General features: G+C 33.7%; 1 protein-coding gene across 1 annotated transcript; it reads left to right on the forward strand.

The window, feature by feature from the left end:
• The first annotated feature begins 2,670 nt into the window (after window positions 1–2,670).
• On the forward strand, window positions 2,671–19,838 carry LOC148275024 (tubulin beta-1 chain-like). The gene is made up of 3 exons (XM_088236228.1): window positions 2,671–2,865; window positions 9,332–9,440; window positions 18,294–19,838. The coding sequence occupies exons 1-3, from the start codon at window positions 2,809–2,811 to the stop codon at window positions 19,502–19,504; spliced, it is 1,377 nt and encodes a 458-aa protein (XP_088092354.1). The 5' UTR covers window positions 2,671–2,808; the 3' UTR covers window positions 19,505–19,838.
• Window positions 19,839–20,234: the final 396 nt, after the last annotated feature.

Genomic DNA, 20,234 nt, shown 5'->3' on the forward strand with positions numbered 1-20,234 from the left:
TGACCGATCATTAAACAAACAAACCATCACACCGCTAGGCAGAGAGGATAGTACGCCATACCACTCTGTATTTGTATACCTACCGATCTCACTTCAATAATACATCTTTTCATGCACGCACTCCGATTACTCCGACTTTTGACATGTCCATCTTCGAAAACATGTTGGATTTGGATTTGGATCATGCCACGTCTTTTTCGATCTTCCTCGATTTCTGCGTCCATAAACATTCTAATTGTAAATCCTTTTAGCCGTTATTTTGCTGTCCATTCGCTCTACATGTCCAAACCAACGCAGCACCCCTCTCTGGATTCTGTCGATAATGCTAGTCCCAGCCTTACATAGTGCATGGATCTAGACTTTTGTGCACCTATCATGCATCGTTTTATCACACATTCGCCAGAGAGATCGCATCTCGACAGCATTCAGCCTACTTTGAAAATTATTTTCCCATTCCATATTTCGCTTCGTTCGGTCCGGTCTAGCCGGCACCAGAACTTTATTGTGAACAGCTAGTTTTGCCTCCTGCGGCAAGGTAGATTTAAGTGCAACGTTCACCATATTCCCGGCACTCACTCTCCTTTCAATATCTTTCTCAGTCTATATATACAAATTCTTCTACTTGATTCAGGTGTCTCCAAAAACCATCACTTTCGATTTATCAACATATTAGCAAATCGCTTTTCTTGCATACATCGTAGACTTTTGTTATCAAGAATTATTGCAGGTCTTCTTTGTTACTACTAGCAAAAAGCTTACTATGTAAATGCCTAGAGTTCCAGATTCTCAACAGCTTCATCTATGTTGAAAAATTTTCAAAAAAATATATTTGTCTTCCATAGAAACATATACTTTTATAAACACGATCGTGCGTTATTGCCACAAGGCACAAATAATTATAATTGCTTTAAGAAATATCTCGTACAAGAGATGGCATATTCGATTATTAACGAATATTTTAGTTCTTTCGACTGCAGACTCATTAGATTATTTTTGTGATCGATTATGTTGTTGACCAATTAGGAAAATAGTATGTATTTTTGGCCCGCATGTGTCAGAAATATAATATATACTGCCGAAACAAAAAAAATTGTCGCTTTCCATGATACTCTCTCAGCTTTTGCGAATAATCTCTTAGGAATAAATCTTATTTAATAAGTAAACACATACAACTTTTTTTTTATTGCATTGTATCTCGTATAAAAAAATATTAAAAAGTATGTATAACATCTTAATATATAAATCTATTTTGTGTAATTCTATAATTGAAGATATATATGCAATATATGCAAGTAAAATTGTATCGACGAATGCTTTCAAATTGTATGTTTTATAGTACGTTTTTTTTCAGTCAGCGCGTTAGCTTGCCATGCAAGAGGTCTCGGGTTTGATTCCGGACATGGTTGATAAGAAATGTTTATAAGAAATGTTTCACATATTTCATAGACCCTGGACTGGTAACTGAAGCGTAAGACTGATCACCTTACCTCCATGTAGCAAAAATGATCAAGAAACGCTGCGATTGGTGTACTAATGCAGTGTCCGATGCATCATTAGGTGCGGAAAAGGAATCACCTCAAGGGCGCTGTACAATAAATAAATATCCCAGCACGTCTTGCAGCTACAGAGCGCATGGATAGTAAAATCTAGCCCCTATTTACATATTTTTTTATTCGACAATGTTTTATTTTATTCGACAATGAAGTTCAGAATTTATGTGATATTTAAAAAAACGAAATAAAAACAAATTAAAGAAAATAGAAGTTAGATTACAACAATTCTTGCAGCTACTTTGCGCATGGACGGCTGCAATTCTAGAACCCATTTACTAAATTTAGATATTTGATAGTTTATAACATTTACATAATATGATTTATATAATATAATAGCTAACATCACAAAAAGTCTTGCAGCTACAAATCGCACCGACGAATGGAATTTCAGCAACATAAGAACGATTTCAAAAAGTTTACTAAAAAAAAAAACACAATAATAAAACATCAAGCAAAGAAATAGTAAGCATGGCGATTAAGTGAACATGTAACAGCATACAAAATAAACGATAAAAAACTTAACAAAGATAGCATTCCTTAACTTATTATTACTAAGGTTAACAAGATGATGAAGGGTCCCTGGTATAACGACCTAGGGAGGAAATTCAGCCAGTCCACAATTTTGAAAAAATTAGATATTGGTGTTATCAGGTGTAGTAAGGTCAATTTTATGTTCTGCTTAAAACAGCCGGACCGCTTTCATACAAAGAACTGTAAAAATCACCTTCTGAAAATAGTGTCGATCACAAAAACGGAATTTCTCAATTTGCAGAAAACACCCACAGGACTAGAAAAATCTTACGGTACTTTAAAATTCATTTACACTGTTTAAACACATGATATGATTCTTGTTTTATATACCAAAAAAACTTATGTATTCATTGTTAATCGTTTGTCAAAGTCAAAAACATTCCAACTGTTGTGTAGATTTGATAATTCACTCTTCTTACAAAGGTGCTATTATCTCAGTTTTACTTTTCTATGGCTTGCATAACTACGTTCATTTGGACATACTCAAAACATTGTTGAATATTGAGTTATTTCTAAAAGCCGATGATTCGATTATTGTCTTCGATCGGATATTCCCATCCCCATGTCGTACTTGCCTACCTACTGCTCATTTTGTTGTCATTTGTCGACCCGCAAAGTCGGGAGCCGAGAACTTTTAGTTAAAAGTGAATTAATCAATTATCTCGAAGAGTTTGTAACTAAATAGTATAAATATATATTTGTAACTCTTGAAAATAAGTTCGAGATGAGGGAAATTGTACATTTACAAGCTGGGCAGTGCGGAAATCAAATAGGAGCCAAGGTAAACAATAATATATAAAAATTTTAATATCAAAAACATTTTTCACTTTGAGGTTTGACATTTTACACTTAGTTCTTTTATTTATTATGGTTCACAAACAATATATACGACATTGGTACAATTATCACAATTTGTTATAATAAAATAAATTAAAACAACGAGAGTGTAAATCGCAGTCCGCTGTATTTGATAAAATTAAAAAGGGTATTCAAATTCTTTATTTTTATTTTCTATTGAATATGTTTTAGAATTTGAATTTCATATTTTCATAAATAAAACTTTTTTTTAATGGTTGGTTGGAAGAAATTGCCATTTGGCAATAAACCCGCCAATGTAAAATTAACATTATGTATTAAAAGTTAAATAAATAAAATAAAATACAAATAAAGCTAAAGTGTCTCTGAGATGGTTTGGTCACGTAGAACGAATGGATGACGAAAGAATTTTAAAACAAGTATAATATATCGTCGCTTCAGTTCGCTTGTTGTATGCTGATGATGCAGTTCTGTTAGCAAGCAGCAAGGATGATTTGCAACAAATAGTCTCTAGAATGTATGATGTATGCCTGGAGAGCGAATTGGCGATGAACGAAAGTAAGTCAAAAGTGATGGTATTTGAAAGGGATAGTGAGGTTACTGACTGCATAAAAAATGTAAACAACGAATGTCTCGAACAAGTAGAAGAATTTGTGTATCTAGAAGGCATGTTTTCAAGAGATGGAAGAGTAAAAAAAGATCTTGAAAGGAGAGTGAATGCGGGCAGCAAAATGAACGGAGCACTAAGCTCAGTAATTGCTAATAAAATATGTCAATCGAGGCTAAACTGGCAGTGCACAACGGAGTTTCAGTCCCAACACTTGTGTATGGAAGTGAAACATGGAACTGGCAGAGGAAGGATGAAAGCCGAGTGAACGCGGTTGAAATGCGATCTCTTGAAAGACGAATATGTGGGAAATCAATGTATGACATGGTTACGAATGATGAAATCAGGCGAGAGTGTAAATCTGAGTCAAGTGTGATTGATAAGATTAAGAAAGGGTCTCTAAGATGGTAAAACAAGTATATATGGCGAAAATGAACGGCAACGTGAGACGAGGGCGACCAAGGAAGACGTGGCATGATCAGATAAACGAGAATCTTAAGTCTGGTCATGTCTGGCATCTATGAAAAGATGTATGCATGTGGCAGAAGCTAGGAATTTATGCCAGGATAGACGTATGTGACGGTCTATTCTATCTGCCTACCCCTGCAAGGAAATGGCGTGATGGTAGTAGTAGTAGTAGTAGCAGTTCGCATCTGATTGGATGGGAGGAACCTATAAAAATGATATCAAGCCTTTAGAAACCGTACAAAAACTCATTATTAAAAGCATACTTTATAATAATTCTCTCGGGCAAAGACACAATGCATTTTATAAGGACAATATATATTAGAGATTAATTATTTAAATTTGTTTCGATGAATTTTTTTGTTGAAATTATGAATAAAAAAGCCGATATACCTAGCTTATGTATACCTATTGTAAAATGCAAAGAAAAAAAAATAATAGATTCTATACAGGGTGTTCTTTAAACCCGGTCACATCCGAAACCACAATGATAAGTATGACCAAGAAGACATATTGGCACATTAAAATTAATTTTTAGAACGAATAAAATTTACAAAAATAAAATTTTTAAAAAACAAATGGTTGCTCACTTCTGCAGAGGAGAAGTGAGGGGAGCGCGGCGCAGTATCAGACTCCCCCCCTTTACCCTCCTCGTTTCTCTCCTGCAGAAGTAAGCAACCATTTGCTTTTTTTTAAATTTTATTCGTTCCAAAAAAATAATTTAATGTGCCAATGTGTCTTCTTGCTAAAACTGATCATCGTGGTTTCGGATGAGACAGGGTTTTAAGAACACCATGTATATAAAACTGAATCGCCGTTATTTGTCTCGAAAAACTCGGAAATGGCTTGACAGAGTTACGTGCGGAAAAAGAGGAAAAAAGAAAGGAGGAGAGATTAAGGAAGACTTTATCCTTCTTTTTTCCTTCCCATCCCCTCTCTTCGTTTAAAAATGTTTTTAAAGGAAAGAAAAGAGGGAGGAGAAAGGAAAACCGTTTTCTGCTAAATTTTCTTTTTTACGTTCCGAAGGTTTCTAAATAATAATATCTTCACTATGTTGAGATGTTATTATCCGCAAAAAATTAATGCTGTTTGTAAACATTTAAAAACAAACTTTTTTTATACACAAAAGAAAAACACCTTTTCATTTTTTTGTAAATGCATTCTCCTCGAACGCAACCTTGGTAGATCGATGAATAAAACATTTATGCTCGTTACTTCTTTTTTACATATTAGATTGAAGATTTTAATATCTACGAACACGCACAGCGCATCTCTATCCGTCTCACACATTAGTAAAAGTGGCTCTACATCTCTCTCGCTCACATTTCGTAAAATGACTCTTAGTTTGTCAGAAAACGACGTTTCGACTACCATTGCAGGATCCATCTTCAGGGTAAACTGAGTGTTTTGTAGAAAAAAGTATGTGTTAAGTACTAGTAATTTGTACCGTGTCGCAGTCGGCAGTAGGCACTATTCATTTTTGTAGTATGTAGTGCCGGGAACCATGTTGAGTTTAATTTAAGCCCGTCGTCTTTGTTTATGTTATTTGGGTGTCTGTGTATTTCAATTGCCTCTTTTATTATTCGTGCACTGTAATTACTGGGTTTATGCAAAATTTTCGGTTCAAAGGCGAAAAAATGTCCGGTGTCTATAAAGTGTTCCGCTATTGCAGATTTGTCAGGGTGCTCAAGTTTACACACTCTTTTGTGTTCGTCAATCCTTTTCTTCGCTGTGCGCCCTGTTTGTTCTATGTACACTTTATCACATCCTTGGTGACTTAGTTTATAAACAGAATCCCCTGGAAACGGAATTTCAACATATGGAGCTTAAACTATGACCGAAGTGAGAACGGTTTTCTTTTTCTTTTTTCGAAGCAAAAATTAATGACGATATGCTTTTTTACCATTGCATCATTCATCAAGAAGCGAAAGATTTCTAATGTTATGGATTTGGTGATCAAGATTGTCAACACAATCGTCGTTAAATCTTTTTTACATCGCTAATTCAAAGAATGTTTACTCAATAACAGAGAGTTAATACGGAGAGCTTCACCGCATAACAAATAAATAAATGAATATTTCGTTATCAAAAAATACTTGATTTACTTGTATTTAATTTTTTTAAACTTTTATTTTATTGATATTTTAAAGATTTTTTAAATATTTTATGTAAACATTATTATATTGTGTTACCAAAATGTTTAAAGAGAGAAATCCCTGCAAAAAAACTGCTTTTGCAGTTTGGCGGGACAAGTCTGCTGGTTTTAGGTGTCCCGCTTGAGGGTCACCTGTGGTGATAATCTGAATCTTCTCTGCTTTAATTTGAAGATTTTTTATTTTTTTAATGCGATGACCATAGAATTAAGAATAGTCCAGAAACCGCATACGCACATCAAACAGAAGGCGACTAAACGACTCATAAATGAGTAGGTTTACGTTTTGACCTATTAGTTTCTTTGTAGACGTCGCTCAGTACGCAACTCCCGATTTGAATTCAATTATACCGTGTTGTGTCATTTTAAAGTGTAAAAATACTGCTAGGATCTTAAAGAAACAGGATGGTATCACATTTCATGTGTAATTAGCAAATGAATGTGTAGTAGCAAATGCATTACTTAAAAGTTGAATTATTTTTCCATCTGTCAGATTGTCGAAGAAACAAAATGGAAATTTCGTTAGTGTTGCCAGGGTAGTAAATTTTTTTACCCTACGTTGCTCATCTAATGAAAAAACTGATGAAAATTAGACATCGGATTAAACAACGCCGTGGGGGGCATTTGAACGACATTATCCATAAAACATCAAATACTATTTGACATGATATAAAAATATCCGTTTTATGTAAAATAAGATTTGTTTTATATTGTATGTTTAAAGTTCATTAATTAAATTACTCTTATTAAATGACCCTTTACTTATCTACTCTGTTGTGTCAATCAATATTTCCGCGTGCACAATAAAATTTTAGAGAAATTAACAAATTACTTTTTTTTACCGTACATTTGTGTCATGATTATATTTTCCCATCGTGAATTATTCCGCGGCGACATCACGAAAGCGCGCGGCGAAAGTAAGCCGGAGTGGGGGAATTATTGGACACAGCCCGATGTATTCAAATGTGATTCTACGCTCCTTCTGGACTATTCTTTATTCAATGGCGACGACACTTGCTTCATATAATATCCACACTGATGATCGACTACCATTGCGATTTTGTTTGTTTTGGAAATGGGATGTTCGATCACTGATTTTGGTTTATTACCTTTATGAGTCCAATCACCATTGTTGCAAAGTTCAAGAACAATGGCGCGTGATAACTACTTTTAACGACAGTGTGGATATCTGTTAAGGATATTCCATCTTTCCTGCATTCTGCTTCAAGGCGTCGTAAACTGTAAAATGGACACTAAAAAAACAGATGTTCGATACTCTGTAAAGAAATATCATCGCATGGACAATAGTCATCATTCCTTAATTTAAACCTATGTATATAAGTAACTTCTCATAGCTCCGTGTCCGGTAAAAAATCGGGTCGTTTCGAAAGTACTTTGGTGATGACGACGGAAGTTTGCTGCTGGATTCAAGTATCACTTAGGCATTGGAGAACAATGTAGTGCCCTATGCACTGCCGGGTGCGGATGACGTCATATACAGGTACCTAGTACCTACAGACAAGGTCTACGTTCAAGACGCAGGGAAGGAATGCGGTAATGCGTTTTGACGCTGTCAGGTCGGACCCCGTCTGTAGTTGGATCTCGTACCAATTTCATGGCAATTGATCCCACAATGGCTGGTTGGGATTCTAAATAAGGACATTGTCACTTGATTAGGGGGAAATGTGCACGTTCACATGTTTAAATTTTACAGAGGGACTTGAAAACCCTTTTAAGTGAAGATAAATTAAGAAAAAGATTAACAGTATTTTAATTTAGTCCAAATCTTTGCAGGCAATACTGTCCTACTGAATTCAAGCATATAAAGGCAGAAATGGGAAACAATAAATCATATTATTATTTACATATGAACACAAAAATATTTAAATTTATTTCAACAGAATGGGAAAAACGTTTTTGAGAAGGGAATATGGAAGTCTAGGCATTTACAGGGCTTATGACCTGTCATTGGCTGGTTTAAGTGGCCACTTTACACACTGTGTAACATTCACCATTCTGCCCATGTTTGAACATCCACATTTCCTCAACTCTTCAATCTGTTGACTTTTGTGAAGTAAAAGAGCTGAAACCTTTATCCCGTGGGTGAGATTCATCCGGCTGAATCAAATCACCTACTAGGCAACGCCTGAAAACAATTTTCCAATTTTTGTACTTCTTCTTTTACCAGGTGGTAATTCAACAATGTTTGAATATGTCCAAATGCTTGCAGACTGGCTGGATTTTCTCCCTAGGGAGTTGTTCATATTTAAATTTATTTCAACAGAGAGGGAAAAACGTTACATAAACCAGCCAATGACAGGTCATAAGCCCTGTAAATGTCTAGACTTCCATATTCCCTTCTCAAAAACGTTTTTCCCTCTCTGTTGAAATAAATTTAAATATGAACAACTCTCTAGGGAGAAAATCCAGCCAGTCTGCAAGCATTTGGACATATTCAAACATTGTTACAAAAATATTTACTTTGGTACTTATTTATTTAGCGTATGGCAGGAAACAAATAGCATGGAAATGAGAAAAAAAATATACATTTAATGCACACAGTACGCAATTTTGTCGTAGCACAGTTATATTTTTTTATGTCCCGACTTGTTAGAAAATTCCGTGTCAAGTCGGAACTCTTCTATACACGGTTTTTAATGGCCAGACCGCGAAACTTCAGAGGAATATTCCTCACGGTAAGCTTTTAAAAAAATCTTAATAATTTTTTTCGAAAAAGTCATTTTAGTTGAATTAAAATTCAGATCTCGGTTCCTCTACATTCACAGATCTTCTCATGCACACGCACCGATTAATCCGACTTTTGCCATATCCATCATCAAGTATTTGTTGAATTTGGTCATGCCACGTCTTCCTCTATTTCTGCATCCATCAATATTAGCATTGTAAATAGTTTTAGCCGTTCTTTCGCTGTCCATTCGCTCTACATGTCCAAACCAACGTAGAGCTCCTTTCTTAATTTTGTCGATAGTGCTTATCTTAGCCTTACATAATGTACGGATCTCAACATTTATGCATCTATCGTATATATTTTTACGACACATTCACGTGAGAGATCGTATTTCGACAGCATTCGATTTTGTTCATTTAATCTATATACGAGTGTAAACTCAAATCTAGCAATAGCAAGCATTGCTGGGTTCAGCTCGTATGAAATAAAAATGAAATAAACAGCATATTTTTTTTCAGTTTTGGGAAATAATCTCCGAAGAACATGGAATCGATAGATCTGGTATTTTTAGAGGAACATCTGATCTCCAGAGAGAACGAATCAATGTTTACTACAACGAAGCATCAGGTATGTATTTTTAAAATAAGTTTTACAACATATTTACATGCACATTTACAAAGTTCAATCAAGACGTACAAACGGAATTAATCCTTAAAAAATCCTTATTTATTCCTTAATATTAATACTGTCCCCTTCAAAGAACAAAAGTCGATGTGTTTCTACAGCAAAGACAAGTATTCAAGAAGCAAGCGGCCGGGGCCATATTACAACGGGAAATTAATTAATTAATTATTTTTTTTTAATTAAAAAAAATATTTTTTTTTTAATTAAAAAAACATATTTTTAATTATTAATTAAAAATTAAATTTTTCTTTGATGTTACCTACAAAGTAAAACGGTTGTCTGTATGAAAAATGGAATATGTATTGGAGTCTAGTCAATAAATCTTCGATCGTATTTATGTATGCTTAAAAGTTAGCCCGTGTTATGTTTTATATTTTTAGTTTATAAAACTCTTTTCAGTTTTCAACATTTTGGATAACTTCACTTTAAAGTTTAGTTTACCGGTGTAAAAAAAAAAAAATAATAATAATTATGTTTTATTTGAATCCTACCATGCTTTATATTATAAACATAATATAATGTATGTATTATGTCTTAATAGTGTATTTTGTTAACTATGTAACTTTATTTTTAAATTTTAAAAATATTTTTAAAAAAAATATATATTTGAAAAAATGTTAATTATGTTTAATGTGTTACTTTTTCTTATTATATAATATGTATAATGTAAAAGCCCCATGGGCGTCAAAAGAAAGAAAAAAATATATTTTTTAAAATATGTATTCATACAGTGGACACTCTTTATAAAATAAATTCCATTACACAAATTTATAAAGAAGAAAAAATAAACGAATTTGAGATGAATAAGTCACTCAGATAACAAAATAATATTCAAATTCCTAAATTCCACACAAGTCATGGTCAAAATAGCTTGGTCTTTAAAGGTGTAAAAAAATATAATAATCTCTCTAAATAAATAAATTTAAAGTAAATACAAAGAATTTTTTTAACACGTGTAAACTGCATTAAATGTTAATTAGTATGAATGTACATATTATTATTTTATGCTTTTTTCTTTATATATTCTATGTTTTAATTTTTTTTCTCATACACCCGTATATTTATTTGTAGCTGCTTGTCAAACTATTATTGACAATTCAATTCCATAAATTAAAAAAATACTTACTTGTTTATTTTTATTACCTTATACTTGACTTTTATTTTTTACTATTATATCAAATTGCATTGCAGTATTGGCAAATACGCATTTTATATTTACATATTTTTATTTCTTCCTTTTTCGCGATAATATATGCTTGCTTGTTTATTAATTTAACTTAAAAATGTCTTTCTTGCTTACCGTAACACTTTATTTATTGTTTGCTTTACAGAATTTATTTCATAAGCTTATATCTTTGCATTTTTTGTTTATATGCTCACTGTTTTTTCTTGCATACCTTCGTTATTATTGTTTTTTTTTACTTTGTAAAACTTTTTATTATTGCCTTTCTAACTAATGTCACATATTTTTTCTGTATATTCTGTGTTTATTATTTAGTATATTAACATGAATTTTTATTTTTATCTTTTGTAAATGCTTTTTGGGCGTTAATGAACAAAATAAATAAATAAATAAATATTCAAAATTAAATAAACTCTTATAAATAAACAACTACAATAGTGTAAGTCACTCTCCAAGCACAAGAGTTAAGCTAGGGTTTCCTAGGACAGCGGTGCCCGTATCTTAACGGCCGTAGTGAACGGTGATGCGGTGGACAGCCGTCGTAGCGGTGACCAGAAAGTAGTTTCCTAGAAAAATGGTGTTGATAACACCGTTAAAAATAAAACCACTGTCTAGTCACCGCTACGACGGCTGTCCATCGCATCACCGTTCACTACGGCCGTTAAAATACGGGCACCGCTGTCCTAGGAAACCCTAGCTTAAGTCTCTTTTTTGGAGAGTTGCAATGATAACATTTACTAGATGTATAAAAGTAGATCTGTATAGAATTTTAAAAAAACATGTACCTTTTATGAAATTTATTAATATTTTTTATTTTTTTATTTATTTCTTCATTTTAAATTACATTTGTATGCATATTTACTAATATAGTATGGCGTTTTAGGCTGTGCCCGTGTTAAGCCATAATAATTAACAACAATAAAATATTACTTAGCCAATTGAGAAAATATATTCCTTCGGTTTTTGTCTAGCACCTGCCGGAATCAAACTCGCGACGCCAGTTTTACACTTGACCGTCTAATCAACTGTGCCACACCGCACAGTGTTTCATTTCATACAAGCTAGACGCTAAAAATTCTAAAACGTCTCGAAACCCACTCGTGCGATGTATTCCATCCTGCCACGATGAAAAATTGTGTTAAATATGTTTTTTTTTAAAAATAATTGTATGATAGTTCACTTAAATAAACATTAAATTCAAATAAAATAAAGTAATTGAAATATGCGTAAAAATATGTATTCAAAGAGTAACATATTTCTAATATTGATGTTTTTTGTTGATATTTCTTGATAAAACTCCATAGTTAATGATTTTGATAAAATCACTCCCACCTTTTAAATAATAAATGCTTAATCCCAATTTCGGTCCAAAAACTCCCAAAAATGAACTATTTATCAAACTAGTTGTAAATATTTATGTTTTCTGTCCCCTGTTAAAATATTTAATTGATCTTCTAATCTCCAAAATATGTTAAGAATAGTATAAAAACTGTAAACGTTGTAAACAATTCGCCTGTCTTGAAGATGCCTACTTAGGCGAAAGCGCTCGTTTGTCAAAATAATAAAAAATGAAACTAAACCAAGAAGTTTCATTGATAACTTAATTTATAATTATATTAAAATCAGTAACATATTTCATTTTTTAGCTAAAATTTATCCATGATATAATTATACTATGCGTATTCGAAAAACTCTTTCATGTTAAAAAATCTCTAGCCAGAAAGTCGTGTACGTCATCATCATCATCATTATCTTTACACACCTAATGGTGCATAGGGCACCGCATTGATACACCAATCGCAGCGTATCTTGATCAATTTTGTTAAATGAAGGTAAGATGATCAGTTTTACGCTTCAGGTACCTGTCCAGGGACTATGAAATATTCTAGTGTAATAACACCATTTTAAATCGACCATGTCGGGAATCAAACTCGACACTTTTTAATAGACAAAAACGATAATATATTAAATTGAACATTAGTTGCTGTGTATTAAAAAAATACATATATACAATTATTGAAGTTTTCGAGAAATGCGAGACTGCATGCATAGAATTAAAAATAGTCCAGAAACCGCATACGTGCATAAAGCAGAAGGCGACTAAACTACTCTTAAACGAGTAGTTTTACGTGTTGACCCATTAGTTCCTTTGTAGACGTCGCTCAGTACGCAACTCCTTATTTGATTTCAACTATGCCGTGCGATCCCATCCTGTTTCTTTAAGATCCTAGCAGTATGTCTACACTTTAAAAGGACACCACACGGCATAGTTGAATTCAAATCGGGAGTTGCGTACTGAGCGACGTTTACAAAGAAACTAATGGGTCAAAACGTAAATCTACTCATTTATGAGTAGTTGGGTTGCCTTCTGTTTGATGTGCGTATGCGGTTTCTGGACTATTCTTAATTCTATGCCTGGAATACTTCCGTGACGTCATCGTTCGAAAATTCTCAAATAAATTTATAGCATCTAGCTTGTATGAAGCGAAACAGCGTGCGCCGCGGCGCCTGTCCTTTATAATCGGTAGTTTTCCCTTTTATTGTCTTTTTCTAAGTCTTTCTTTTCTTTCCTCTTCAACGGGATCTATTCTACCACTTAATTTAAAATTCTTTCCTAAAATACCACAACACACGTCTGCCTTATACTTCCGGTTGGGTCCTGGAACAAAATGCATATTTATTTTTGTATAGAAACAGCTGGCAACGAAAATTGTATGCACGTGATTACCACGTGTTTGGATTTTGAAAGAAAACAAATGAACAGACGCCACAAGCTTTTGTTTGTTATTTTTAAATAGAGATCTCTCATTGGATGTGGTTAAGTAGGTACAGCGTGTGGTGTTAATTAACAAAAGCTTTGATGTTAACCATATTCATTTTAATTAAAGGAAAAAATCATGTCGTCGCTTTAATTTAAACTCGCCATTTTTTTCTGTATTAATGTTGAATATTTTTCACCGTACAAAATATAATTTATCTTGTTATTGAACGAAGATATTGTTGACAGAAAAAAAACATATTTTAGAATAACGCGTGCCTCAATCAAAATCATCATCATTTCATGTCCGCTCCCTAGTTGGAGCATATGGTGTCCACAAAGAGCCTCCAGAGGCACCTCTGTCGGCTGCCAGCTCCTGTGCGCCCTCTCAAGTCAGGCTCGCATCCCTTAGCTCTGACATAAACTGCCGACAGTCAGCAGCGCACGTCGAGAACCTAATGCCTTGGACAGTGGGCAGGCATGGTTACGGCTCTCTGTAGCTCAATCACAAATAACTATCGACGTGCTAATAATCGACGTTATAACAATTTCTCACCATGGTTGTTTATCGTATTCGCGATCACAATGGAACATCCGTGAACACCTAATATTAAATGTCAAAATATTTACGTTTCGCGACGTATAATCCTGCTGCGCAATCACATATTTGAATTTCACCGGTGCAAATATGAAAAATATCCCAAAACTGCTATTTTTATTTATAAAGCTGTTTATTGCATTTAGCCGGCGGTTGGCAAGCCAAATGTCAAGGAAAGCAGTCGCCATAGTAATTGTAAATAAATTTTTATTTTTTTGTATTAGATACTCCTTACTATTTTGCAAATGCAAAATTGTATTATTTTTTATAGCAAACGCCGATTTTTCGCCAATAAACTGTATTTATTTACCAGGAAAACAAAAAAACAAACCAACACGAGCGTTGACTTATGACTGCAATAACTTAAGCATGTTCTTTATTGTTCATTGTGATCGCTCAAATGCTTAGCACGTTTTTAAGCACGTCGATTTTTTTATTATTTTTATTTAATAAATACTTGTATATATACATACATGTAATTTTTAAACTTTTTCAATTTTCTTTCCCAGATTGCATAATGTAAACATTATTTTGAATTTATTTCCATGCCTAGTATTCTGTTTATTCTGTTATTTTCAAGTATTTTTCATACCCTTTTTAATTTGTAGTATATCGTAATTTTAATTTTTCTGCTTTTGTTAAATAATATTATAGTTTAAAATTTAAAAACGTCTCTAAAAAAATTATTATCTGTATGTCCCTAAATGAGTTTTTTTTAAAAAAACTCCTTGGGAATATTGTATATAATTATGTATAATATGTTTTCAATATAATAAAAAAAAATATTAAAAAAAAACTTATTATTTTACATTTTAGTTATTTGTGATTGAGCTACTGGAGGCGTCCGCAGTATATGGCCCAGCCGACCGTATCGCCTCCGCAAGATAACAGTTGTCGCCGGAGTTTGATGCGTCCGTTCTCTTATTTCCTCATTTATAGATGATTCTTCATCTGTATTTATATTTTCCGGTTAAAACGAATTTTCGTTTAATCGATGCCTTATTGGTCCCGTCAAATTCGGTTAAACGGGACAGTAGTGCATAATATGTAATCCATGATAAAAAATCCATGGATGGGCTGTGTTCATATTTGACAGAAAGATTAAGATAAATTATTGAGGTGACCAATCCACTGGCGCCATTGTTTGTTTAATGTTTTTTTAAGCAATTGAACTGTTTCTGATCTGAAGTTGTATGTCATCCTATCAGACCCAATTTCGCTTAAGCGAATCTAACGACTTAAGAGTAGAGACTGTTGAGAGTAATCGCTTAATTTATGGATGTCCCTCATTATCAAAAAAATTGGAATAAACGAAATGGTCACGTAGATCATAATGATATTGAACACAGCGTAAAATAAAAGCGAGTAACTTCTGTAAATCTACGTTAAATATGGATAACGATGTGTTACAAGGTATAAGTTATCCCTAATAATAATTAAGTAAAAATTAAAATATGTAGAATAAAGGATCTTGGCATTACTTTAGATAGTAAACTCTCCTATCGTGAACACATTGATAATATTGTAAACAAATCTCTCAAACTTCTCGGTTTTATCAATAGAGTGACGGCGGACTTCAAAAATATTAATACCATCAAAACTCTTTATTGCTCACTAGTTCGACCCCATCTAGAATACGCTTCTCCTATTTGGTCTCCATTCTACAGGACTCATATTGACCATATCGAGGCTGTCCAACACCGTTTTTAAAGAAAAGTGGCATGGTTGCTCGGATTACAAAGGGGTAATTATTCTTATTTTGAAATAGAGCAATCTCTTAATCTGTCTTCATTGGAGAGACGTAGAACTGAGATGGACCTTATATGCATTTTCAAAATACTTAATGCTTTAAGTGATGTCCCATCTCTGTTGCAATCAATTTCTTTTCATGTTCCCAACCGTGTCACCAGAAGTCAAAATCTGCTATTTATAAAATCATCTAAGAGCAACTTTGGTTTTTATGCCCCAATGTCCAGAATGTGTAGATTAGTCAATTCATCACACGACTTGGATTTTTTTAGGATAGATCTTCCGGCTGTTCGTAGATATCTTCGCGACTAAACAGTGTGGGATGAAGTTGGATTGGCATGGTTTAGCTCAAAGTTTTTGGTCTTTCGTTTTTTAAATATATTGTATACTATTATTGTTTTGCCCTTGTTTGTCTTTGCTAAATAGTTTTATGTTATTTTTGTTTAGTTTCTTGTATTTATGTTTCTTCATGTAACTGTTGTAATTGGCTTAGGCCGTATATATATAATTAATAAATAAATAAGTAAATAAATAAATATGCAACCACTATAACAGGAATCCAAAATGACGTTAACTGACTACAAAGACAGCAAAACAAAATATCAAAGTTAGTATATGACCTCCTTGTCTAACAGCAATTAAAGAATACTTTAAACAAACTAAACCATTAAACTTTTAAACAGATTTTTAAAATTAGAACCCCTTAAATTTGTTCATAAATTAGCCAGTGATGTAATTGTAAACAAATAACTAAAACTTGAAAAAAATATAGCAAACAGGACACAATACGAGAATATCAGAAAAATATTATACACAACCTTCTAAAACGAGACAAGGACAGTCGAGGGACTGAAATTATACAATAAACTACCAGACAAAACTAAACAAAAGACTCAGACAAACTTTTACAAAAGATTTAAAAAATATTATCATTAGCAATAGAATATGTTTTTTTATAAAATATTTTGTCAAATTAGTGCAATCCTAAATAAATAAAACGATAAAAAAATAAAGGAGATGTATGTAATTTAGAATACAAATGAGTTATTTCCGCAATGTAAAATTCAAAGGGAATCTTAAATATGTATATTGTCAGTCATTTAAATTTTGTCAGCAAGTAATCGTTGCCTAGTATGTGAAATAATTCAGTCAAATGAATCTCTTCACAACAAATAAAGGTTTCAGCTCTTTAACTTCACTAAAATCAACAAATTGAAGAATTGAAAAAATGAAAAAAAAAACGCAGTGTGTAAAGTGGCTACTTAAACCAGCCAATGACAGGTCATAAGCCCTGTAAATGTCTAGACTTCCATATCCCTTCTTTGAGGTATTCTCCATCCCTGTTGTAATTTGTTAATCTTAATGAGTCCTGAGGGGGTGAAATCCAGTCTTTTGTGTACAAACATTTGGACAAACTCAAATATTACAATAAATATTCCTTGAAGTTTTATATTACGAAAACTAAGCTATATACGTTATCCATAATAATAATATTTCTTTATGTTGTATATTTTTTTAATTTATGTTGTTTATTCACTCATCTTTTTATTTTTATACCAATTTTACTTCTTAACACTGTTCCTATTTTTTATTTCATTAGATTGTATTTTTTTTTATTTACGTTGTTTATATACTCATGTTTTATATAACTTCCATGTATGTAAAAGCCTTAGGGGCGTGAAAAATTAATAAATTAAAAAATAAATTTAAGACTTTCGCAAGATAATAAAAATATTAAAACAATTTTAATACAATTACAAATTCATAACTGTTCTGTTCTGAACTACCTCGCGGCCATAAAGAACGCTTTTATAGTGCGTATTTAGTACGTAAATACGCGCTATAATAGCTTTCTCTACGGCCGCGAAAGCATTTAGAATATCAGCCCTGATCGAAAATGCAAATATTCAAACTAAAGGAATTAAAAAATATTCTTGTGACTCGTTTTTGAATGTTGTCAGAAAAAAATGAATTTAGAGGTAATTTATTTATTTATTTAATTTACATAGACGCTTGGGGGCTTTTACAAGTATGGTACATAAATAAAATATAGCATTTGGTACATTCAAATACATATTCCTACTAGTAAGAATATACAGATGACATGATATACATAAATATTCTACAGCATTTAAATTAATCAAAATACATAGTTAGTGCAATAATAATATTATCTCTACCTCCACCGCGTCCAGTACATTGGACGTATGTATGTGTAATAAATGGGTAATCATTTACAAAAGTCATCACAGCTTTCGGATTTTTAAATTAAAGTTATAAAGTTTTCGACTTTAATTTTTATTTTAGTATCCTTTCTTCCAGTTTTAGCTTACGGGGGTCAAAATACTGCGATAGCAATGCGCCCTGGATAAGCAGATGAAAGTTTTTAGGCACTGGATGAAATAATATTTTAAAGTTACTTTTTGCAATATTTATGTAAGCAACACCAGATGCCTCTGATTTAGAAGAATAATTATATTGATATTAATTCTGACCTTTTTGTTGCAGTTGCCACGTCTACAGATGGCGGGAAGTACGTGCCCCGCGCCATCTTACTGGACTTGGAGCCGGGAACTATGGACGCCGTCCGGTCTGGGGAATACGGACAGCTCTTCCGTCCCGACAACTTCGTCTTCGGGCACTCGGGGGCCGGCAACAACTGGGCCAAGGGACATTACACGGAGGGGGCCGAGCTGGTGGACGCCGTGCTGGACGTGGTGAGGAAGGAGTGCGAGAATTGCGACTGCCTGCAAGGCTTCCAGCTCACGCACTCTCTGGGCGGCGGTACCGGCTCCGGAATGGGAACGCTCCTCATGAGCAAGATCAGAGAAGAGTACCCAGACAGAATCATGAACACATACTCAGTCGTACCATCCCCGAGGGTATCGGACACCGTAGTAGAACCCTACAACGCTACTCTATCAATTCACCAACTGATCGAAAACACAGACGAAACATACTGTATAGACAACGAAGCCTTGTACGACATCTGCTACAGAACTTTGAAACTCCCTAATCCAGGGTACAAAGACTTGAATCACCTCGTTTCTCTTACCATGTCTGGTGTCACGACTTGTCTCCGATTCCCCGGACAGCTCAACGCGGACTTGCGTAAGCTGGCTGTCAACATGGTGCCGTTCCCTCGCCTCCATTTCTTTATGCCGGGATTTGCCCCGCTGACTTCCATAAGCAACCAACAGTACAGGGCTCTCACCGTGCCCGAGCTGACGCAGCAGATGTTCGACTCTAAAAACATGATGGCCGCGTGCGATCCGCGACACGGGAGATACCTGACAGTTGCGGCTATATTCAGAGGACACATGTCAATGAAAGAGGTAGACGAACAAATGATCAACATTCAAAACAAGAACTCGTCTTACTTTGTCGAGTGGATTCCAAACAACATGAAAACGGCCGTTTGTGACATTCCGCCGCGGGGTTTAAAGATGTCGGCGACGTTCATTTGCAACTCCACCGCCATCCAAGAATTGTTCAAAAGAATTTCGGAGCAGTTTGCGGCCATGTTTAGACGGAAGGCCTTCTTGCATTGGTATACTGGGGAAGGGATGGATGTGCTGGAGTTCACAGAAGCGGAGAGTAATATGAATGACCTTATCTCGGAATACCAGCAGTATCAAGAAGCCACTCCTGATGAAGATTCAGGGTCTGTCATCGATGAGATGGAAGCGGAAGTAGGAAACGATGATGGAGAATGCTAAAAGATAAAAAATTCTCCAAATAGTAATTCAAATCGTCGTTAATATATGCTGCTTTTAATAAGAAAAACATGGATCATACGAACCAAATCAAATAATATTTAAGAAAATGGAAAAGTTGGTTCCATTTCAGCTTGTTTTACATAAGCTTAGTATTTTACGTCATGTCATAGTATCCCAAATATTATTAAAAATATTATTTTTATTATTTATATTTTATCGTGTCTATAAGTGTTATAAGATTAACCCTGGGTTTTTTAGATGATTAATAAATGTATTTTTAAATTAAGCTTTCATTTATGGCTTTGAAAATAAATTATGTCGATTTTTAAATGTTTGAAGGTTTTTCTTTTACCCTTTATAATTCACAATATTGAATAATTACTGCATTTACTAGATTACCGGGTTCACCCTACAAAAGGTGATACATTGTGTATGCGTTTGTAGAATGTACGCGGAAAGTTACCGGGCCGAGTGGACTTGCGTGGCATGTGTGAAAAGGGCTTTCTGCTACACTATGTATAGTCGTCTTCACAACATTAGAGCTGGGGGACATGCTACGATATTTCGGTCAATATGTTAGAACAAAAATATTGTTTAACGTGTATTTAAAACATGTTTTGTTCAAATATGGATTGAAAATTTGAAAGGCTCTATTTTTCTCTTCATTGGTCACTGTTTAATATATTTAAGAAAACTGTCATTAGCCCTTTTCACACATGCCACGCAAATC

The sequence above is a fragment of the Micrasema longulum genome, unplaced genomic scaffold, assembly GCF_059751315.1.
Source record: "Micrasema longulum isolate JH-2025_06_02 unplaced genomic scaffold, ASM5975131v1 h1tg001527l, whole genome shotgun sequence".
In the NCBI taxonomy this organism is placed as follows: Eukaryota; Metazoa; Arthropoda; class Insecta; order Trichoptera; family Brachycentridae; genus Micrasema; species Micrasema longulum.